Source organism: Coregonus lavaretus (assembly GCF_964263955.1).
Source record: "Coregonus lavaretus genome assembly, chromosome: 25".
Taxonomy (NCBI): domain Eukaryota; kingdom Metazoa; phylum Chordata; class Actinopteri; order Salmoniformes; family Salmonidae; genus Coregonus; species Coregonus lavaretus.
The window spans coordinates 23508140-23530047 of NC_140012.1; the positions used below are offsets into that span (position 1 = coordinate 23508140).

Consider the following 21908-nt stretch of genomic DNA (forward strand, 5'->3'; position numbering starts at 1 on the left):
GCAGACTGAGAGATAACCAGAGCACCTGCAACTAAAAAACAGGAGGGATAAAAACAGATGTTAGCTCCACTGTCTGACTTTTAACTACATACATTTAGACAGAGAGCAGAACAAACACACACACTTACATATTTACTTAAAAACAGGGTAATTTGTGACAGAAAGTAAAGCGCATCTCAGTTGCGCTCTCTTTTTATGTCTTCCACTACCCTCCTTCCTTCTCAGGGGATGATGTGAACAGCAGCTGGATAGGATTTCCTCCCTCTCTCCTTTTCTCTCTCTCTCTCTTTCTCTCTCTCCCTTTCTCTCTACTCTCACTGTCTCTCTCTCTCTCTCTCTCTCTCTCTCTCTCTCTCTCTCTCTCTCTCTTTGTCTCTCTCTCTCGATCATTGTGTTGCGCAGAGGGGATTTAATTTGGCTCCTGAACTGTTACGTTTTCACCGAGCTCAGAGCGAGTCGCATTCAACAGCACACACACACTTTCACACACACACACAGGCAGGATTGTCAGCAAGCGCACCGCGGTGCCCGGTGGGATTTCAACCACTAGTGGACTGGTCTGGTCTGGACCTCTAAGATACCCTCAAACACTGAGCTGGGAGGAGGAACAGGGAAACACTGCTTTAACGAGAGGAGAGGTCGCCTGTGGTGGACAAAGCTGCTACAAAACTACTTGGAGAATGGAAAAAACATAAGGAAAAATACAAACTCCTGTACCCTATAGAGGAAAATGCTGAGTAAAGTTGTAGATAATTGTTAATGTAATATACCCTGGTATATTGAAACTGCTGCTTTCTCTAAAGACAATTTCAAAGGACAAAGGTAAGACAAACCTACTACGATGGTTCAGAGGATTTTAGTCCAGAGCATCAGATATTTTAGCTATTTTGCACTGTTTTGAGTAACCGGCATGCTTGTACCAACAAAAATGTAAAATCCTCAAACGCTCTCTGTTTGTTCCTATTATTCATAAGTCGCATATGTGATTGATTACACTATGTGGGTGAACAATTCAATACAAATCAATTCTGTTGAAAAACTATGGAATGTCAAATAGGATTAGTTTGTTTGAGAGACAGGAACCACATACTTAATTTTTCTTTGTTGTTTCTCCCCAAACTTGTTGGTCTGTCTCTGACTACAAGCCTTGCTCTGAGACTTTGACCTCTGGTCTGACCCAGCATAGAGGACGGTTCTAAAGCCTCAGCTTAGCGCTGAGGATGAGGATGGGGTGTACCATGGCAGCGTGCCCCCTGTCCTGCCTCCTCCTCTTCCTCTCCTTCCTCCTGACGGGGCCCAGCCTGGCCCAGGACCTCACTGGCTCCACCACCACTGACCCGGACACTGTCCAAACCCAGACAGCCAATCATACAGGTCCGATGACCTCCACCACGATGGAGCCCATCACCATGCTAGTAACCACAGAGTTCGGCGGCGTGTCGACGCCCAGCGGCGACATCGCGGATGATGAGGACGCCATCCCTACCAAAGGCACCCGTTGCCAAGGTTACTACGATGTGATGGGCCAGTGGGACCCGCCTTTCAACTGCAATATGGGTGTTTTCCTGTACTGCTGTGGCACCTGCTTCTACCGCTTCTGCTGCCAGTTCAGGGGGCAGCGCCTCGACCAGAACATCTGCTCAAACTACGACACGCCCATCTGGGCCAACACGGGCAAGCCTATCACCACGGTGACCGAGGGCCACGGCGACCAGGAGAGGGACCGCACCCATATGATTGTCTACATCATCTGTGGGGTGGTGGCCATCATGGTGCTGGTGGGCATCTTCACCAAGCTGGGCCTGGAGAAGAGCAGGGGATCGGCAGGGGCGCAGAACGACCTCAGCAACTCCAGGTGAGGGTGAGAGTGTGTGTGTGTGTGTGTATGTGTGTGTGTGTGCGCAAGTGTATGTGTGTGTGTGTGTGTGTGTGTGTGTGTGTGTGTGTGTGTGTGTGTGTGTGTGTGTGTGCGTGTTGCTGCAACCATCAAATGAATCAGGCAAATTCCACTACATCATTATCTTTTGGCAACCTTTAAAGAAATGTGTGTTGTGTTGTCAGGGGAAACACATTTTTTCATACCCGCTGATATGTTTTGTGTATTTCATCTACATTTCAAAAACTTGTTCAGGAAGCTACCTGATCACTTTAGCCAGTATTGTAATTACATTCATACACTGTCATGTTGAATATTGAAGGTAACTCCAGGGTTATGTTGTGTTTACCAAAAATCTATAGGGAATATGACCTGCTCCAGAAAGTGAGAGGGAGAGAGAGAGAGCGAGGAGAAGAAAGGTACAAAGGAAAAGAGACAAAGAGAGGAAGGAGATCACAATATGGCCAGAGGTAATATAATAATATAATATGCCATTTAGCAGACGCTTTTATCCAAAGCGACTTACAGTCATGCGTGCATACATTTTTATGTATGGGTGGTCCCGGGGTACAGTATAGATCTATAGATATCAAGCAAAATCTGTTTACAGTACAAGTCAAAAATTCTGCATATACTTATCAAAACAAAACATTGAGGATAAGTTTCAAGTATTCCAAATAATGTTTCATGTTCCCCAATAGCTACAGTATGTACACCACATGACTTCTCGTTCAGCCTTCATCTCCCTGTACAGCGTTTTAGCCAGCGTCAGTCAGGTTAAATATCTGGTTCAGTGTAGGAGCAGAACCCCTAGGACATCATTACTGAAAAACTCTTACGCTACATGGGCTCAACTCTCCCTCCTTTAATCCTGTTGTCTTTCCTCCACTTTATCTCTCTTTCTTTTGTCTTACACCTTTCTCTCCTCCTGTCTTCCGGGGGCCCTTGGGTTTTTGAGGTAATCAACGGAGGCAGGGCTGCAGGGGAGAAGAGATTTCACCCAATCAGAATCTTTCTCTCTCTCTCGCGTCTTCTCTCCCTTTCAAACTCCCTTTCTTTGTGTTGTTCTTTCCCCCCTTTCTTCCCTTTCTTGCTCTCTCTCCCTTTCACGCTTTCCCTCCCTTTGTCCTTTTCCCTCTCTCACTCTCTCCTCCACGCCCACTCTATCGCTCCCTTCTCTCGACTACTGACTAATGTTGCCTCTTTTACAGTAATGTCTATATTAGCCAGTAGTTAATAACTCCACCATGGTTTCATATAACTCCACCTAGCCAATATTGAGATATGGAAATCTTCTAATGACCTCAATGATACCCCTGTCATAAAAAGAAGTTATTCAAATACATTTAATAAATAAATATATAGTTATCCCACAGGGAGTGAACAGCGGCTCTCGTACGAGGCCGTCTACGTCTTCAGTTTGGATAAATATTCCCAGGATGTAATATTCACTCCTCGGCTGATTAACACTCATTAACAGATTAACTGTCCTGGCCAGACTCGCACAGATTAAATAAAGTTCTCTCAGATTACTGGAATACTGTCGCTACTCCTCTGCTGCCCAGTTATTACTCCTGGCTGGTCTAGCTGTGTTCATGCTGTAGAGGCCAACTAATTTCTACACAGACCATTTTGTCCATCGCTCTCCCTCTTTCGACAACGCGCACCCTGCAGTGCTGCTCTATAGGGTGCTTATTAGACCAGCATGGAGAATCTGCTAGTCAGCTTCTACCAGGGCAGGTGTTAGTTCATTACTCCTCTCAATCCCCCTCTAAAACCTCACAGCAGTTAGCAGTGTATGGTCCATCACACACTGCTCCAATTCTTGGTTCACAAAGGGCAGAATGTGCCACTCTACCCGCCCCCAGGTGACACATGCCAAATATAATGGAAGACATCAACTGGAAGGGACTTAAATCAAACAACAATGACTTTCTTCCCAAAAGGCATCATGCCTCACATACTGTATAGTGATGTATAGTTCAATTAACAACAAGAATGATGATACTGACATTTAGGTTGTGGTAGTGCATGGTTCAGATCACAACATTCAGAGGACACGGGCCTCAGGCATGATAGCATGGCTAACAGTATCCACTATACACCACCAAGGGTGATAATTAACATGGGGAAGAGAGAGGACTGGTGGGGTGGTCCATTGATCTGATCTAAGTGTGTGTGTGTCAAACTTTTAAAAATATATATTTCAGTCTTCTGTGATGTACAGTATATAAAGTATAATATTGGGATGCAAACTCAAAATGTGTCACGATCGTTATTTGAAGAAACGGGCCAATGCGCAGCGTGGAATGTGAACATATTTTATTATTATTCACCACACGAACAAAAACAACAAAACGATACGTGAAGTCCTTGGGTACATACACAAACCAACACGGAACAAGATACCACACCACACAAATGCCAAACGACTACCTAAGTATGGTTCCCAATCAGAGACAACAAGCAACAGCTGATTCACGTTGCCTCTGATTGAGAACCACCCCGGCCAACATAGAAACACATAACATAGACTCTACACACCCTGGCTCAACATAACAGAGTCCCCAGAGCCAGGGCGTGACAAAATGTAATACATTTAAACTCTATATCTGACATGGTACAGGTGTCTTCTTTGTTTTAAGCTCATAACCATATGTGTGAGGTGTTGTTTCAACATAGATTTGTTTAAGACTACCAAGAAACACTCTGTGTGACCCTGATTTAGCCCACTGTAGTAAAATGTTAAAAGATGAGTCATCTTAAACCTGCCACCACGTGAAAAACATGTTTGCACTGCGAGCAACCCAAAGGAAGACGCAGACAGACAGACAGCTGGGCACTTATAGAATGCAGCACACCCCTCCTCTCCTCCTTCCTCTATCCTTCTATCCCTCTATCATTCAGCTTTCCTTCAGGGCTGGTTTATGTTTGCTATGAGGGCTCTCTGATTTTATACACCCCTCTCCATCCATCTATCCATCCATCCTAGTCCACCTGTGATGGATACTTAGTGACATTTACGTTCCCCTGACCTCTACCTCCCCCTTTGCCTCCCCCTCTCCCCCCTGGACAGACACACATGAGGGTCACTGCTCATTGACTCAGCTCCAAGGGTTGAATTCTCATGTTACCCTTTTTTCTGAATACCACAACATGGAGCAGAATTGGATGTAAGGCCAAGCTAGATATCACATTCTGAGGGAAACCAACATCAGGGGACTCTGTTGTGAGGCAAGAAAGAGTGTTGAGGTAGTATTAATTAATCATCTTTGCCTAGACCTGCAGCTAGTTATAGCATATAGTGACCACGTATCCTGTGTTTGGCTGTCCATAGAGGACAGGTTAGGTGCTTGTGATGTTTAAAGACTGTTTCCTGTGTGGCTCTGCCTGGATGCCACTGCATGTTTTATGCCACTGAATGTTTTTAATGATCAATTCCATATGGAACCCTAGCCTCTACCTTCTGAGCACTTGTTTAGATCTGCGTACCATTAGGTAGTAGCATTGGGCAGCGTGCCCAATATCATATTACAAATGCTAAAACCAATCTATTATTTTTAAACGAAGCACATAGAGATGAGGGATAGGAGTCAATTTAGAATTGGTTATTGGTGTTCCCAATGTTTCTCTGAATGGGTGTGCATGTTCCCATATGGCTGTAGAGTGCCACTGGGTGTATGTGAGCGCTGTAACCATAATCCAAATTGACAGGGGATTCTGAGTGAGATTTAACTGCATTGTTGAAAGAGGGATGGAGAGAGAGAAATTAAGAGACCGCTAGTGGGAAAGAAAAATGTAGAGGGAGATAAAGAGATGAAGGGAGGGTAAGAGATAGAAAGATGGAGATGGAGAAAGGGAGAGAGGGAGAAAGATGGAGCGGGAAAGAGAAACGGAGAAAGGCTGCGATGTAGAGAGCGAAAGGGAGAGAGAGGCAGAGTGATAGTGACATCACAAAGCATTGGGGGCTGACATGGACAGACAGGTTAAGCATTGTTTTGGGAAAAGGTCAGAGCTGAGGTGACACACATCCATAAACACACACATACTCACACCACATACTCACACACACAAACACACACACACACTCCATCACAACTCATCAAGGCCTCATTTGTTTACTGTAATCTCCTTCCTGTCCATGGTTCTCTCATTACTCTGTGCTCACCATAACAAGCAAGCCAATTTCAACAATCCAAATGACGTTATTCACACCGATTCCGTTCTTGACATTTTCCGGATTGACTGACCTTCATGTCTTAAAGTAATGATGGACTGTCGTTTCTCTTTGCTTATTTGAGCTGTTCTTGCCATAATATGGACTTGGTCTTTTACCAAATAGGGCTATCTTCTGTATACCACCCCTACCTTGTCACAACACAACTGATTGGCTCAAACAACAAGGAAAGAAATTCCACAAATTAACTTTTAAGAAGGGACACCTGTTAATTGAAATGTATTCCAGGTGACTACCGCATGAAGCTGGTTGAGAGAATGCCAAGAGTGTGCAAAGCTGTCATCAAGGCAAAGGGTGGCTATTTGAAGAATCGCAAATATAAAATATATTTTCATTTGTTTAACACTTTTTTGGTTACTACATGAATACATATGTGTTATTTCATAGTTTTGATGTCTTCACTATTATTCTACAATGTAAAAGATAGTAAAAATTAAGAATAACCCTTGAATGAGTAGGTGTGTCCAAACTTTTGACTGGTACTGTATATAAAATATATGTATATATTTTTTAAATATATTTTCCTTTATTATTTTCCCCTAAACCTCCCACCCCTCCCCTAGTTGGAGTAAACTAATGGACAACAACACTTAGGCTTCTACTTCCAGCTTATACATACTATATACGTTTTACGGACACAGTATATTTAAAAAATAGTTATCTATTGTTTGTTTTTAGTCCCATCCTTCAGCTACCCTCAACCCCTCCCATCTCTGAAGACCATCCAGTTTTGATATCTATTTGCCATATATTTTCCAACTGTGCTGTTTCACAAAAGTTCTGAACCTACAGTTGAAGTTGGAAGTTTACATACACCTTAGCCAAATATATTTAAACTCAGTTTTTCACAATTCCTGACATTTAATCCTAGTAAAAATTCATTGTTTTAGATCAGTTAGGATCACCACTTTATTTTAAGAATGTGAAATGTCAGAATAATAGTAGAGAGAATGATTTATTTCAGCTTATATTTCTTTCATCACATTCCCAATGGGTCAGAAGATTACATACACTAAATTAGTATTTGTTAGCATTGCCTTTAAATTGTTTAACTTGGGTCAAACGTTTCAGGTAGCCTTCCACAAGCTTCCCACAATAAGTTGGGTGAATTTTGGGTCATTCCTCCTGACAGAGCTGGTGTAACTGAGTCAGGTTTGTAGGCCTCCTTACTCGCACATGCCTTTTCAGTTCTGCACACACATTTTCTATAGGATTGAGGTCATTGCTTTGTGATGGCCACTCTAATACCTTGACTTTGTTGTCCTTAAGCCATTTTGCCACAACTTTGGAAGTATGCTTGGGGTCATTGTCCATTTGGAAGACCCATTTGCGACCAAACTTTAACTGCCTGACTGATGTCTTGAGATGCTGCTTCAATATATCCACATAATTTTCCTTCCTCATGATGGCATCTATTTTGTGTAGTGCACCAGTCCCTCCTGCAGCAAAGCACCCCCTCAGCATGATGCTGCCACCCCCGTGCTTCACGGTTGGGATGGTGTTCTTTGGCTTGCAAGCCACTCCCTTTTTCCTCCAAACATAACGATGGTCATTATGGCCAAACAGTTATATTTTTGTTTCATCAGACCAGAGGACATTTCTCCAAAAAGTATGATCTTTGTCCCAATGTGCAGTTGCAAACCATAGTCTGGCTTTTTTATGGCGGTTTTGGAGCAGTGGCTTCTTCCTTGCTGAGCGGCCTTTCAGGTTATGTCGATATAGGACTCATTTTAAAGTGGATATAGTTACTTTTGTACCTGTTTCCTCCAGCATCTTCACAAGGTCCTTTGCTGTTGTTCTAGGATTGATTTGCACTTTTCGCACCAAAGTACGTTCATCTCTAGGAGACAGAACACATCTGCTTCCTGAGCGGTATGACGGCTGCGTGGTCCCATGGTGTTTATACTTGCGTACTATTGTTTGTACAGATGAACGTGGTACCTTCAGGCGTTTGGAAATTGCTCCCAAGGATGAACCAGACTTGTGGAGGTCTACAATAATTTTTCTGAGGTCTTGGCTGATTTCTTTTCATTTTCCCATGATGTCAAGCAAGTTTGAAGGTAGGCCTTGAAATACATCCACAGGTACACCTCCAATAGACTCAAATGATGTCAATTAGCCTATCAGAAGCTTCTAAAGCCATTACATCATTTTCTGGAATTTTCCAAGCTGTTTAAAGGCACAGTAAACTTAGTGTATGTAAACTTCTGACCCACTGGAATTGTGATACAGGGAATTATAAGTGAAATAATCTGTCTGTCTGTCACGATCGTTCATAGACGGGACGGACCAAGACGCAGCGTGAAATGCATCCATGTTTATTGAACTGAATAAACATACAAAAACAACGAAACGTGACGTCGGAAGGCTAACACTAACAAGCCACACTAACCGAACACAAACAAAAACCCACAACACAGGCAGGAAAACTGGCTGCCTAAGTATGATCCCCAATCAGAGACAACGAGCGACAGCTGCCTCTGATTTGGAACCACACCCGGCCAAACATAGAAATACAAACATAGATTATTCACACCCTGACAAAACTAGCTAGAGTTATATAGGCCAGGGCGTGACACTGTAAACAATTGTTGGAAAAATTACTTGTGTCATACACAAAGTAGATGTCCTAACCGACTTGCCATAACTATAGTTTGTTAATAAGAAATTTGTGGAGTGGTTGAAAAACGAGTTTTAATGACTCCAACCTAAGTGTATGTAAACTTCCGACTTCAACTGTATATACATTTTACGGACACTGATATTTTACATGAGTTATCTTGTTGTTGTTTTTTCCACCCAGCTCCACTCAACCCCTCCCATCTATCTCTGAACACCATTCAGTTTTGATTTCTATTTGCCATATATTTTTCAACTGTGCTGTGATGTTTCACAGAAGTTCTTAACCTTTCTATTCTCATAGTTTCTAAAGATTGTAAATTAAAGATAAACATTTTTGCTAAGAGTATTATTATATTATTGATCAATCGACTATGACTTTTCAAATCACCCAGCAGTGCTATTTGCAGAGTTAGGTAAATGTTCCAATTCTTCAGCCATTCCTGAACCTGTGACCAAAATAAAGCTACATATGGACAGTACCAAAACAAATTATCGAATTATTCTGTCTCTTCGCAGCAAAATCTGCAGAGCTGGGATGGTTGTATCCCCCACATATATAACATTCTATTAGTTGCAAGAATTTTGTATAATAATTTAAATAGAAAAACTCTTGAATCCGGCGTCATTTTGTGTATCAGTTCATAAACCATGTGTCATGGAATCGGTATATCAAAAATCTCTTCCCAACTATTTTGCAATCTATATGGCACAGTTGTCAATCTTTTGGTCCTTAAATGAAAATGGTATACTTTTTTATTTATCACAATTTTCTTTAACCAATTTTGTTCTTTAATGCAGGGCCGACAGATAAGTTCCTTACTTTCTCCCACTTCTACTTGCCTCTTCCATGTTGTCCTCTGTAGCTCAGCTGGTAGAGCACGGCACTTGTAACGCCAGGGTAGTGGGTTCGATCCCCGGGACCACCCATACACTGAAATGTATGCACGCATGACTGTAAGTCGCTTTGGATAAAAGCGTCTGCTAAATGGCATATTATTATGTATGCAGTATTAAGGTTTGGGTAAAGCAGACATTTCCATATATTTTTGTTAGCTGCATGTGTGACACAACTTCACCAGTCCTATTTATGATATGCTAGTACATTAGTTCACAGGGGTAGATTCCCTAATCATTAGAGTGGGGACTGTGCTGGGTTGGAAGAAGTGGTGGTGAGTGACGAAGACTACGACTGAGTGTTGCTAATTAGCTATCTTCCTTCCTGATATGGGAGGAGGGATAATTGATTGTTACACAGCATTAGGAGACGTGCGTCTCACTCTCCTTGTAATTCAATATGATGCGCTTTCACCACAAAGGATTAGCGATGTTGATATCACGAAAGCTCTGACGTAGGAAGTCAGATATAAGAGGCTATAGATACAGAGGCTACGTCCCAAATGGCACCCTATTCCCTATATAGGGCACTACTTTTGACCACGGGGTCTGATCAAAAGTAATGCACTATATAGGGAATAGGGTGCCATTTGGCACGTATACAGAGACTGTACTGTATGTAGGCTGGGCTCAGTGATGCTCAATGCTGTGACCTTCCCTGCTCTCCAGGAGAAAGATGAGACATAAGCCTATTGTTGCTCATTGACAGCAAGACGGTCATGTCTTTAATAACTGAATGACTCTTGAGATGTTATCATGAAGTTACTGGGATACAAGTGGAAAGATGGATTATGGCCTATGTTTTGTTTCTCACCTTCATGACATTAAAGATACTGTATTGATTTGATACACAAACTCAGTGTTGTTTACACATTGTAGGATGCGTCCCAAATGAGTGGGCAGTAATGATTAACATCCCTTGTTTCAATTTATTAACAGGTTTTTTATATCCCGTACTGATGGCCTGCATCTACCTTGGCGTAGTAATTTAATTATAATTTAATCCTAATTTACATCAAACACACATTAGGCTAGTAGTGTACATTTAGGGTAAAACTTCTACATAGATTGAGCCTGAGATGAAAGTTCAACTTAGCCTCTATAAATGCACTAAATGCCCAGAGATAGAAGCAGTTTTGTTGTAGATTAAAAGTCCAAATCAGCAAGTTGTTTAGTAGCGAGCCAAAAGAAGAGAGAACCAAGCCCTAGGCAGTCTCAGCTAGTCAGTAAGAGACAACTTGAGGTAGAGAGGGAGAGACAGTAACGTAGGTTTATAAAGAGAAAGTAAGTAAAAGAGAGTGAAAGAGATAGATTCAGAGACTGACATGACATTAGAGAGGTTGAGAGAGAAAGAGAGAATGGAATATTTAGAGATATAGGTGGCTTGAAAGAGGGGCGAGAGAGAGAGATTTTTGTATTGAAAAAAAATACCTTTATTGGCCCAGTAGTTACATCATTTGAGCACAATCTTTTCTTAATTTTACCGGAACTAAAAAGTTAAAACCAAGCCCCTCTCTTCATCCACTGTACACAGAACCCCCCTGACTCCCTAAACCTCTGCAAAGTCCCCCAAGCGATTCACCAGTTTACTAGCCTAGAATCACACTAAATTCTTCTGCTGCTCTGTCTTTCACTACATACTTTAGTCTGAGACTGCCATCATTGAAGTCGTTTGTCGTGACAAGGGGCACGAGGGATGTTGTACAAAACAAATAATCAGCGATTGGATCGTCTCTAGCCAATCAGTATCAAATCCATTGACACATTTTCAAACTGCTGCTTTACCCACGTGTGTTCTGGCTCTGGCCCAACCCATCGGTTCACATTCGGTGAAGGGTCAGGGATCCACTCAGAGCTAGACTCATTGCGGAGAAGAAACTAACTTCCATGGGCGTAGTGTTTAGCCGGAGCAAATATTCTGGGTAGCCAGGCAACCAGTTTACAATATGTATGCTCCAGTGTTAGTCCAGCCCGCACCAGCCCCAGCAGCATAGCTCTGGGGTCACTACAATCCGCCCCCTGCATGATGATTTATTGTTTTCCCACACTGCCATTTTCCCCCAACAAGTAGTTAGCTAGACAGTCCCTACACCTGGTCGCTACACTAAGAGAGAGAGTGAGAGAGAGTGAGAGAGAGAGAGAGAGAGAGAGAGAGAGAGAGAGAGAGAGAGAGAGAGAGAGAGAGAGGAGAGAGAGAGAGAGAGAGAGAGAGAGAGAGAGAGAGAGAGAGAGAGAGAGAGAAGAGAGAAAGAGAGAGAGAGCAAAAATAGAGACAGAAAGAGAGAAAATAGAGAGCGAGAGAGAGAGAAAATAGAGAGAGAGAGGCTCTGAGGTGGTATAAGAGACAGAGAAAAGACACGTACACACTGTACTGTACAGTACGAGTGGAAGTTGAGGAAGGAGCAGTGGTGTAAAGTACTTAAGTAAAAATACTAGGCTATCTGTACTTTACTATTTATATTTTTGACTACTTTTCCTTTTACTTCACTACATTCCTAAAGAAAATAATGTACGTTTTACTCCATACATTTTCTCTGACACCCAAAAATACTTGTTACATTTTGAATGGCTAGCAGGACAGTCAAATTGTCAAATTCACACACTTATCAAGAGAACATCCCTGGTCATCCCTACTGCCTCTGATCTGGCAGACTCACTAAACACAAATGCTTCATTTGTAAATTATGTCTGAGTGTTGGAGTGTGCCCCTGGCTATCCGTAAATTAAAAAACAAGAAAATGGTGCCGTCTGGTTTGCCTAATATAGGGAATTATAAATAATTTATACTTTTACTTTCAATACTTAAGTATATTTTAGTATGACAATTGGGTACTTTTTCCACCACTGGGAAGGAGTCCCTGTAGACGAGACACTTGTTCCGTCTGAAAACAGCGAGCTATCATGTCTGACATCAACACTGCTTCCCTCTCAGCATGCCACCACAGCACTCCCCTTAGGGGCACAATTTGGCAGTCCCACACACATATCACACCTACACACTGTCACACTCAGCAGTGCCAATGGCCCAGGGCTCACTTTTTGGCAGCTCTAACACAGGGGTTCCCCTCTGGCTGGTTCTCTTACCGTGTGGTCGCAGTCCCACTGTGCAGGGTGGAGGAGCACTATTCGGCAGCGGGGCGATACACTGAGCTTAGTTAGTGGAATAGAGGCACCAGTGTGTGAATAATTGATCAAGGGAGAGCTGTCAACTCTGTCAATTCAGCAAACTAAAAGAGAGAAAACATGTTTGTCTAAAGTGATGAATGAGAGCATTGGGGAGGGGGATTAGTTTAGGCTGTTTGTCATTAGAAAAAAGGGGTTTGGGAGTTTTTGTGTGTGCGCGTGCGAAGTCTGTTTTGTATAGCAACAGAGTTTGTAGAGCAAGAGAGTTTTTCATTCTATTAATCTCTCCCCATATGACACATGCCACATTGTCACATCTCCCTCAGCTCATCCCTATGGAGTTCTGCTCTGTCCAGCTTTGGAGGGCAATTTACACCCTAGTACCCTTCCCACATTTATACACATTCCTGGCACATAATGTACTGTACAGTGAACCACAGCCCAGGGGAAGGTCAATCTGTTCAGGAAAGCCCTCCCAGGAGAAGAGAGGAGAGGAGAGCCATTCCTGGTGTCTGGGTCCCTGGGACACACACACACACAGAGAGATGATGTCTTTCAGTACAGCAGTGTGTTCCCTTACACACAGCTCAATGACGTGACAGTGTGTTTTGGGGTATTTTTGAGTGTGACCCTGTGTGTCTGATAAGATTACACGCAATTAAAATGGCCAATTTTCAGTGTTACACTCTCTCTCTCTGTCTCCGTCTCTCTCCCCCCCCCTCTCTCTCCCTCTCTCCCCGTCTCTCTCTTCCTGTCTCTCTCTCTCTCCAGATTATGTTCACACACGCTCAGCCCAATTCTCTGGCTCCTATCACTTTCTCCCATGTTCCCCTGCAGTGTTGCTGTTCTTATTTTTGGCTTTCACTAAGCCTACAGTCACACACAGTGGCCAGCTATGGGGCAATATGGGGAGTTATTGGCCCAGGAGTTTAGGGTTAGGGCTCGGGTCGATTGCCTATAACCACAGGATCAGCTGGTTCAATCCCCACTCAGACTGTTCCTATACAATCACCACACAAGTAGAGAGTCATTCTAAATTACTGAAGTCTAACTGTAATATGTGTGTCTGTCCATTCACAGGACCCTAACAGAGCTTCTGAAGCAGCCCAGAGGAGAGGTGAGCTCAGTGGACAGCACAATCACCAACCCCCCTATCGGAATCAACGGCATCTCAGCTAGGATGCTACGCAGCCGCAGCGGTAAGCACAGCTACTCAGCACACACACACACGCACAGGCACAGGCACACACACACGCTAACACATTTCCAATATCTCTCACAAAACTCATCAAAGAAGACAGGGAGAGGAAGTTGAGGGCTTCTCTTTGTTGCTCTGCGGAAAACAAAAACAGCAAGAGCTCGTTCTGCCATTGTTGTTTTTCCCAGAGGCCCCTCTCTCTCATTGGAGGACGGGCTTGGTTTCTCTTACTGTACTTTTGCTTGATGGGAAAACTTTACCCAACAGCCCCTTCTCTTCTCTTGCGTCACTAAAGCAGCCAAACACTGCAGTTTCAGTGCTGAGTAATACCTAGCTGACTCATTAGTGTGTGGTTACAGGATGATGATTTATGGTGCACTTACAGTGGCTTGCAAAAGTATCCACCCCCCTTTAAGTCATACCACAGATTCTCAATTGGATTGAGGTCTGGGCTTTGACTAGGCCATTCCAAGACAATTAAATGTATGCTTAGGGTCATTGTCCTGCTGGAAGGTGAACCTCCGTCCCAGTCTCAAATCTCTGGAAGACTGAAACAGGTTTCCCTCAAGAATTTCCCTGTATTTAGCGCCATCAATCATTCCTTCAATTCTGACCAGTTTCCCAGTCCCTCCCGATGAAAAACATCCCCACAGCATGATGCTGCCACCACCATCCTTCACTGTGGGGATGGTGTTCTCAGGGTGATGAGAGGTGTTGGGTTTGCGCCAGACATAGCGTTTTCCTTGATGGCCAAATAGCTCAATTTTAGTCTCATCTGACCAGAGTACCTTCTTCCATATGTTTGGGGAGTCTCCCACATGCCGTTTGGCGAACACCAAATGTGTTTGCTTATTTTTTTCTTCAAGCAATGGCTTTTTTCTGGCCACTCTTCCGTAAAGGCCAGATCTGTGGAGTGTACGGCTTAAAGTGGTCCTATGGACAGATAGTCCAATCTCCGCTGTGGAGCTCTACAGCTCCTTCAGGGTTATCTTTGGTCTCTTTGTTGCCTCTCTGATTAATGCTCTCCTTGCCTGGTCCGTGAGTTTTGGTGGGCGGCCCTCTCTTGGCAGGTTTGTTGTGGTGCCATATTCTTTCAATTTTTTTATAATGGATTTAATGGTGCTCCATGAGATGTTCAAAGTTTCTGATATTTTTTTATAACCCAATCCTGAATTGTACTTCTCCACAACTTTGTCCCTGACCTGTTTGGAGAGCTCCTTGGTCTTCATGGTGCCGTTTGCTTTGTGGTGCCCCTTGCTTAGTGATGTTGCAGACTCTGGGGCCTTTCAGAACAGGTGTATTAATACTGAGATCATGTGACAGATCATGTGACACTTAGATTGCACACATAACTAATTATGTGACTTCTGAAGGTAATTGGTTGCACCAGATCTTATTTAGGGGATTCATAGCAAAGGGGGTGAATACATATGCACGCACCAGTTTTCCGTTATTTATTCTTTCACATTTTTTGAAACAAGTAATTTTTTTAATTTCACTTCACCAATTTTGACTATTTTGGGTATGTCCATTATATGAAATCCAAATAAAAATCCATTTAAATTACAGGTTGTAATGCAACAAAATTGGAAAAAAGTCAAGGGGGATGAATACTTTTGCATGGCACTGTATAACCCTGCACCCAAACACATTATGACTTATTCGAGGAATTCAGAGCGGAGCACGACTCAGTCCATCTTATTATAGGATCATGAAATTATTCTCTATGTATATGACATGTGTCTGTTCATGTACCACATGAGAAATTACATGAATTTGTACATACTTCACTAGTTTCCAGCTGTGTATACATCACAATATGCATGTATGTGTGTAGCTACCATAGAATAATAATGACTCATTCTAATTCAATGGTGTGTACACTGTGCTGATAGTGGCGTCAAGTTAACACAAAGCATGCCTTAGTAGTTGATAACATCAGTGAGACATCAATTTGGAAAGTTCCTTGTCTGATAGTAGGAACAACAGATACTACACACATCAAGGAGATAAGGAACTAGGGGAAAGAGAAGAAAACCAGGGACAGCACCATCATCAGTAAATAGGCCACGTGTACGGTATACATGGTAAACATCAATAACGAAACCAGCAGCAATCACCATGCAACTTGAACCAGCCAGCCCACCTGCACATCCATCCACAAGGGACATGTGCCAATTCTATACATACAGATGTGTGTGTGTGTGTGTGTGTGCGCGTGCGAGCGAGAGAGAGAGAGAGAGAGAGAGAGAGAGAGAGAGAGAGAGAGAGAGAGAGAGAGAGAGAGAGAGAGTGAGAGAGAGAGAGAGAGAGAGAGAGAGAGGGGTGTGTGAAAGAGAGGGGTGGTAGGGAGTGTTTGATCTAAGAGGCCCCCTAACTCTTCCCACACCCCTCCAGCTGACTGTGCATCCATAGAACTAGGTTAGAGAGAACACACACACATCACACACACTGGTCTGCTCACACTCAACAAATAAAAAAATGTGGATCTCAGACCATCCACAGTCTTCTCTGTGATCCCCACTCAAAACACACACACAAACACATACACACATCAAGGATCTGTATTACTGTGTGTTGATGGAGGCCTTGGCTGTAGCACTAGAGATTGGACTTGGATCATCTGCGCAAATGCAGCTTTGTGGATTACACACACACACGGCACAGCGCTCCTCCAGTCTTGAGGATTTGGGCCATCAGTGATGTAGGATTTATGGTGAGAACCGTAGACTCCGCTAGGCTCACCAATCCCTCTTTTTACTCCTCTTTTCTTCTTTCTAAAGGATTTCAGTTTGACACAGCAGTGCTTCTGGTTTATAGTTCTGTCACTGCTCTAATCTCACTCTGTCTCAGATTGTGGGATTGGCACAGTTGTCAGGCGAATTTAAAAGGTCTGGCTCTGAAGGTGATGTTGTTAAAACGCTGTGGTTTGAATAACCTCTGTCCTCTCAATTGACTGTTAAGGGTCATCCCTTTCTGTTTCTCACTTAGTTGAGTGGGACATTATAGCACATTTGTTCAAAACAGTATTGGCTTTTCCAGTGGGGAGGGAAAGAGATGCTTTGATAAAAGAAAGAGATGCTTTGGGAAAGGTAATGCCACCTGCTCACTGACCAAAGAGTCAGATTAACTAAGCATTTTGCTCTGGGTGTAAAGTTTGCACCAGCTTTTTCAATAGGGGATAAAACCCGAAAACAAAGCTTATTATACTTCCTCTTAACCTTTATTTTGCCTTTTTGGTCTGCCCCTCAATATTTAATTATCTTAAAAAACTTGTGTCAACAGGTGTAAACTTTGCACCTGGTGCAAATGCTTAAGTTTGGCCCAAAATATTTTTTAATTGACGTGTAGAGCAGCTTATGATTCCTTTGTGTATGCTTATGAACCACTCTCAGTCCAAAGACAACATTAAAAAACATTAGAAAGTTGGTTAACGTAAGAAAAGGATTGTTAAGAGAGGCCACAGAAGAAAAGGACAAAACTTCCAATGACCTAGTTATCCAACAGGAAACTACCAAGGGATAAGCATTACTCACAACACTCACCTCTCACTTCCTCTCTCACTCAATAGCTCTTTCCCTCTCTCTTCCATCCATCTTTCTCTTTGTCTCTTTCTCTCTCTCTGCAACACATATTTTTCACCTACATTTACCTTCCTTCCATTTCTTAGTATCGTCAGTGGTGTAAAGTACTTAAGTAGAAATACTTTAAAGCACTACTTACAGTGAGGGAAAAAAGTATTTGATCCCCTGCTGATTTTGTACGTTTGCCCACTGACAAAGAAATGATCAGTCTATAATTGTAATGGTAGGTTTATTTGAACAGTGAGAGACAGAATAACAACAAAAATTCCAGAAAAACGCATGTCAAAAATGTTATAAATTGATTTGCATTTTAATGAGGGAAATAAGTATTTGACCCCTCTGCAAAACATGACTTAGTACTTGGTGGCAAAACCCTTGTTGGCAATCACAGAGGTCAGACGTTTCTTGTAGTTGGCCACCAGGTTTGCACACATCTCAGGAGGGATTTTATCCCACTCCTCTTTGCAGATCTTCTCCAAGTCATTAAGGTTTCGAGGCTGGCGTTTGGCAACTCGAACCTTCAGCTCCTTCCACAGATTTTCTATGGGATTAAGGTCTAGAGACTGTCTAGGCCACTCCAGGACCTTAATGTGCTTCTTCTTGAGCCACTCCTTTGTTGCCTTGGCCGTGTTTTGGGTCATTGTCATGCTGGAATATCCATCCACGACCCATTTTCAATGCCCTGGTTGAGGGAAGGAGGTTCTCACCCAAGATTTGACGGTACATGGCCCCGTCCATTGTCCCTTTGATGCGGTGAAGTTGTCCTGTCCCCTTAGCAGAAAAACACCCCCAAAGCATAATGTTTCCACCTCCATGTTTGACGGTGGGGATGGTGTTCTTGGGGTCATAGGCAGCATTCCTCCTCCTCCAAACACGGCGAGTTGAGTTGATGCCAAAGAGCTCGATTTTGGTCTCATCTGACCACAACACTTTCACCCAGTTCTCCTCTGAATCATTCAGATGTTCATTGGCAAACTTCAGACGGGCATGTATATGTGCTTTCTTGAGCAGGGGGACCTTGCGGGCGCTGCAGGATTTCAGTCCTTCACGGCGTAGTGTGTTACCAATTGTTTTCTTGGTGACTATGGTCCCAGCTGCCTTGAGATCATTGACAAGATCCTCCCGTGTAGTTCTGGGCTGATTCCTCACTGTTCTCATGATCATTGCAACTCCACGAGGTGAGATCTTGCATGGAGCCCCAGGCCGAGGGAGATTGACAGTCTTTTGTGTTTCTTCCATTTGCAAATAATCGCACCAACTGTTGTCATCTTCTCACCAAGCTGCTTGGCGATGGTCTTGTAGCCCATTCCAGCCTTGTGTAGGTCTACAATCTTGTCCCTGACATCCTTGGAGAGCTCTTTGGTCTTGGCCATGGTGGAGAGTTTGGAATCTGATTGATTGATTGCTTCTGTGGACAGGTGTCTTTTATACAGGTAACAAAATGAGATTAGGAGCACTCCCTTTAAGAGTGTGCTCCTAATCTCAGCCCGTTACCTGTATAAAAGACACCTGGGAGCCAGAAATCTTTCTGATTGAGAGGGGGTCAAATACTTATTTCCCTCATTAAAATGCAAATCAATTTATAAAATTTTTGACGTGCGTTTTTCTGGATTTGTTTGTTGTTATTCTGTCTCTCACTGTTCAAATAAACCTACCATTAAAATTATAGACTGATCATTTCTTTGTCAGTGGACAAATGTACAAAATCAGCAGGGGATCAAATACTTTTTTCCCTCACTGTTAGTTTTTTACTATTTATATTTTTGACAACTTTTACTTTTACTCCACTACATCCCTAAAGAAAATCTTGTACTTTTTACTCCATACATTTTCCCTGACACCCAAAAGTACTCGTTACATTTTGAATGATTAGCAGGACAGGAAAATTGTCCAATTCACCCACTTATCAAGAGAACATCCCTGGTCATCCCTACTGCCTCTGATCTGGCGGACTCACTAAACACAAATGCTTTGTTTGTAAATTATGTCTGAGTGTTGGAGTGTGCCCCTGGCTATCTGTAAATTTAAAAAACAAGAAAATAATGCCGTCTGGTTTGCTTAATATAAGGAATTTGAAAAGTAAAATTAACTTTTACTCAAGTAGTATTTTACTGGGTGACTTTCACTTTTACTTGAGTCATTTTCTATTAAGGTATCTTTACTTTTACTCAAGTATGACAATTGGGTGCCTCCCGAGTGGCGCAGTGGTCTAAGGCACTGCATTGCCACTAGCAGATCCTGGTTCAAGTCCAGGCTCTGTCGCAGCCGGCCGCGACCGGGAGACCCATGGGGCGGTGCACAATTGGCCCAGCGCCGTCCAGGGTAGGGGAGGGTTTGGCCGGCAGGGATGTCCTTGTCCCATTGTGCACTAGCGACTCCTGTGGCGGGCCGGGCGCAGTGCACCCTGACTCAGTCGCCAGGTGTTTCCTCCGGCACATTGGTGCGGCTGGCTTCCGGGTTGACCGGGCACTGTGTCAAGAAGCAGTGCGGCTAGGTTGGGTTGTGTTTCAGAGGACGCACGACTCTCGACCTTCGCCTCTCCCGTGTCCGTACGGGAGTTGTAGCGATGGGACAAGACTGTAACTACCATTTGGATACCATGAAATAAGGGGGTAAAAAATATATATACTTTTTCCACCACTGAGTATAGTCATATTCGCTGATAACCTCCATCTCAAGGCTCCAAAAAAGACATACAGCTTGTTATCCCTGCAGGGGAGCACTCCAGTTAAATATATAGAAACCAGTCTCTCACCGGGACTGATCAAGTGTGAGTCTTCAAGCACAGAGGGGTGATAGGGTGTAGCAGGGTTCTATATACAGGGCGGTAATAGGGGGTAGCAAGGTTTATGTGTGTGTGTGTCGCTATGCCTGCCACACTAGTAAAGCTCAACTGGCCAATGTAAGACCACACTGCTCTCAAAGCAGTACAGAGACGCATTAGAGCCAGCCACACACACTCTCGTGTCTTACAGACATCAGACGTCCCGTTATGCACTCTCCTCTTTATCACCCTCCCTAAGGCGCAAAATACTCTTTAATGTAACATTGCAAACACACACACACACACGTGCTTGCTCGTCTCAGCCGTCTCTTAGTGTTTCACGGCCATGAACACACACAATAGCTGGGTATTGGGAGCAGGTTGTACTATGGGTAAGTGTGTTCAGAATGACGCACAAACACACCTCTGGGCCTCTTGTGTAATAACCATGTAATATCCATGCCATCTCACCAATTCCTTAATTACCCTTTGGACACCCTGCCAACTCACCACACCTGAACTCACTCTGATAATCACCATTCCTCTCCTTTCCTCACCTATATAAGCAGCTAGTTTTATCTCAGTGTTTGTTCAGTGTTTGTAGTGGCATTGGGCGGCCCAAGTCCTTATTCGATTTCCTTTGTTGTGCGTACCAGACACTAAAGTAAGTGCCTTTTATGTGTATAGAGAATTGTATAATGCTAACGCTAACTTTCTAGCCTGTATGTTTATTGCCAGTCAGTTTATGATGCTATACTTTCCTTAGAATACTTCCTTTGTCTTATATATCCTGAGTTCCATAGATATTGGTAATGTCCTTTGTTTGGTTAGCATGTTCGTTATACTTTTATATTTCTCCTTAGTTATGGCACTTTGTCTTGTATTATAATGTGTTGTATCTATCGCCTCTTTGTATTCCCTTCAGACCACAACCTGCTATCATAACTTGTCACAAACGTACCTTCCGTCCTTACAAGCCATCAAATCTCCAACCTGCCCCCCATGTGCTCCTGTGTCCTTTTGCTGTGCCCTTTTAGTTAGTGAATAAATAACGAGAACTGGAAACCTTGTCTTCAACCATCATTCCTGCATTCTTACAGATGCACCATAGTGGCAATATCACTCTTCAACCTAGCCTAAGACACAGTCCACCCTAGTCCTTTTCTTTAATTATACTTGTAATGGTACTGCTGCTTCACTGCTGCATAACTCTGTTCCCTCTGTCCCTCAAATTACTGCATCATGTCTCAACAACCCTCTGCTGTTCAGACAGAGAGAGTAGTCCAGGGCCAAGTGGAACAGACAGCTAAGGACACATATCTACATATCTATCATAGACGGCCTGGTCTGCAGTGTACAGTACACCACCCAGCCGGACCAGCCTGGAAAGACATTACATTACATAACCATAATGGGCCGCTCCTGCCCTCTTGTTCTTTCTTCAGTGGGTCACCACGCCGAAGGTCCTACTTGGTCATAATTTAATGGAGAATTTTAATTAATATGCGCGGCACAACTCCAACTCCCAATCTCCCAGCTTCTCCTTTGTTAGATCACACGCCACTCATTTGATGTAGGTGTCACGATCGTTATAAGAGATGGACCAAGGC

General features: G+C 43.3%; 1 protein-coding gene across 1 annotated transcript in view; it reads left to right on the forward strand.

The window, feature by feature from the left end:
- Positions 1–1226: 1226 nt before the first annotated feature.
- The window catches only part of LOC311100779 (protein shisa-9-like), a gene marked incomplete at both ends in the record, with an annotated part of 38652 nt that continues 17970 nt past the window's right edge, over positions 1227–21908 (forward strand). The window contains 3 exons of the mRNA XM_084141741.1: positions 1227–1855; positions 2239–2346; positions 13833–13951. Of these exons, the coding sequence (XP_083997867.1) occupies positions 1227–1855; positions 2239–2346; positions 13833–13951 (856 nt within the window). The remainder of the gene's footprint in view (positions 1856–2238; positions 2347–13832; positions 13952–21908) is intronic.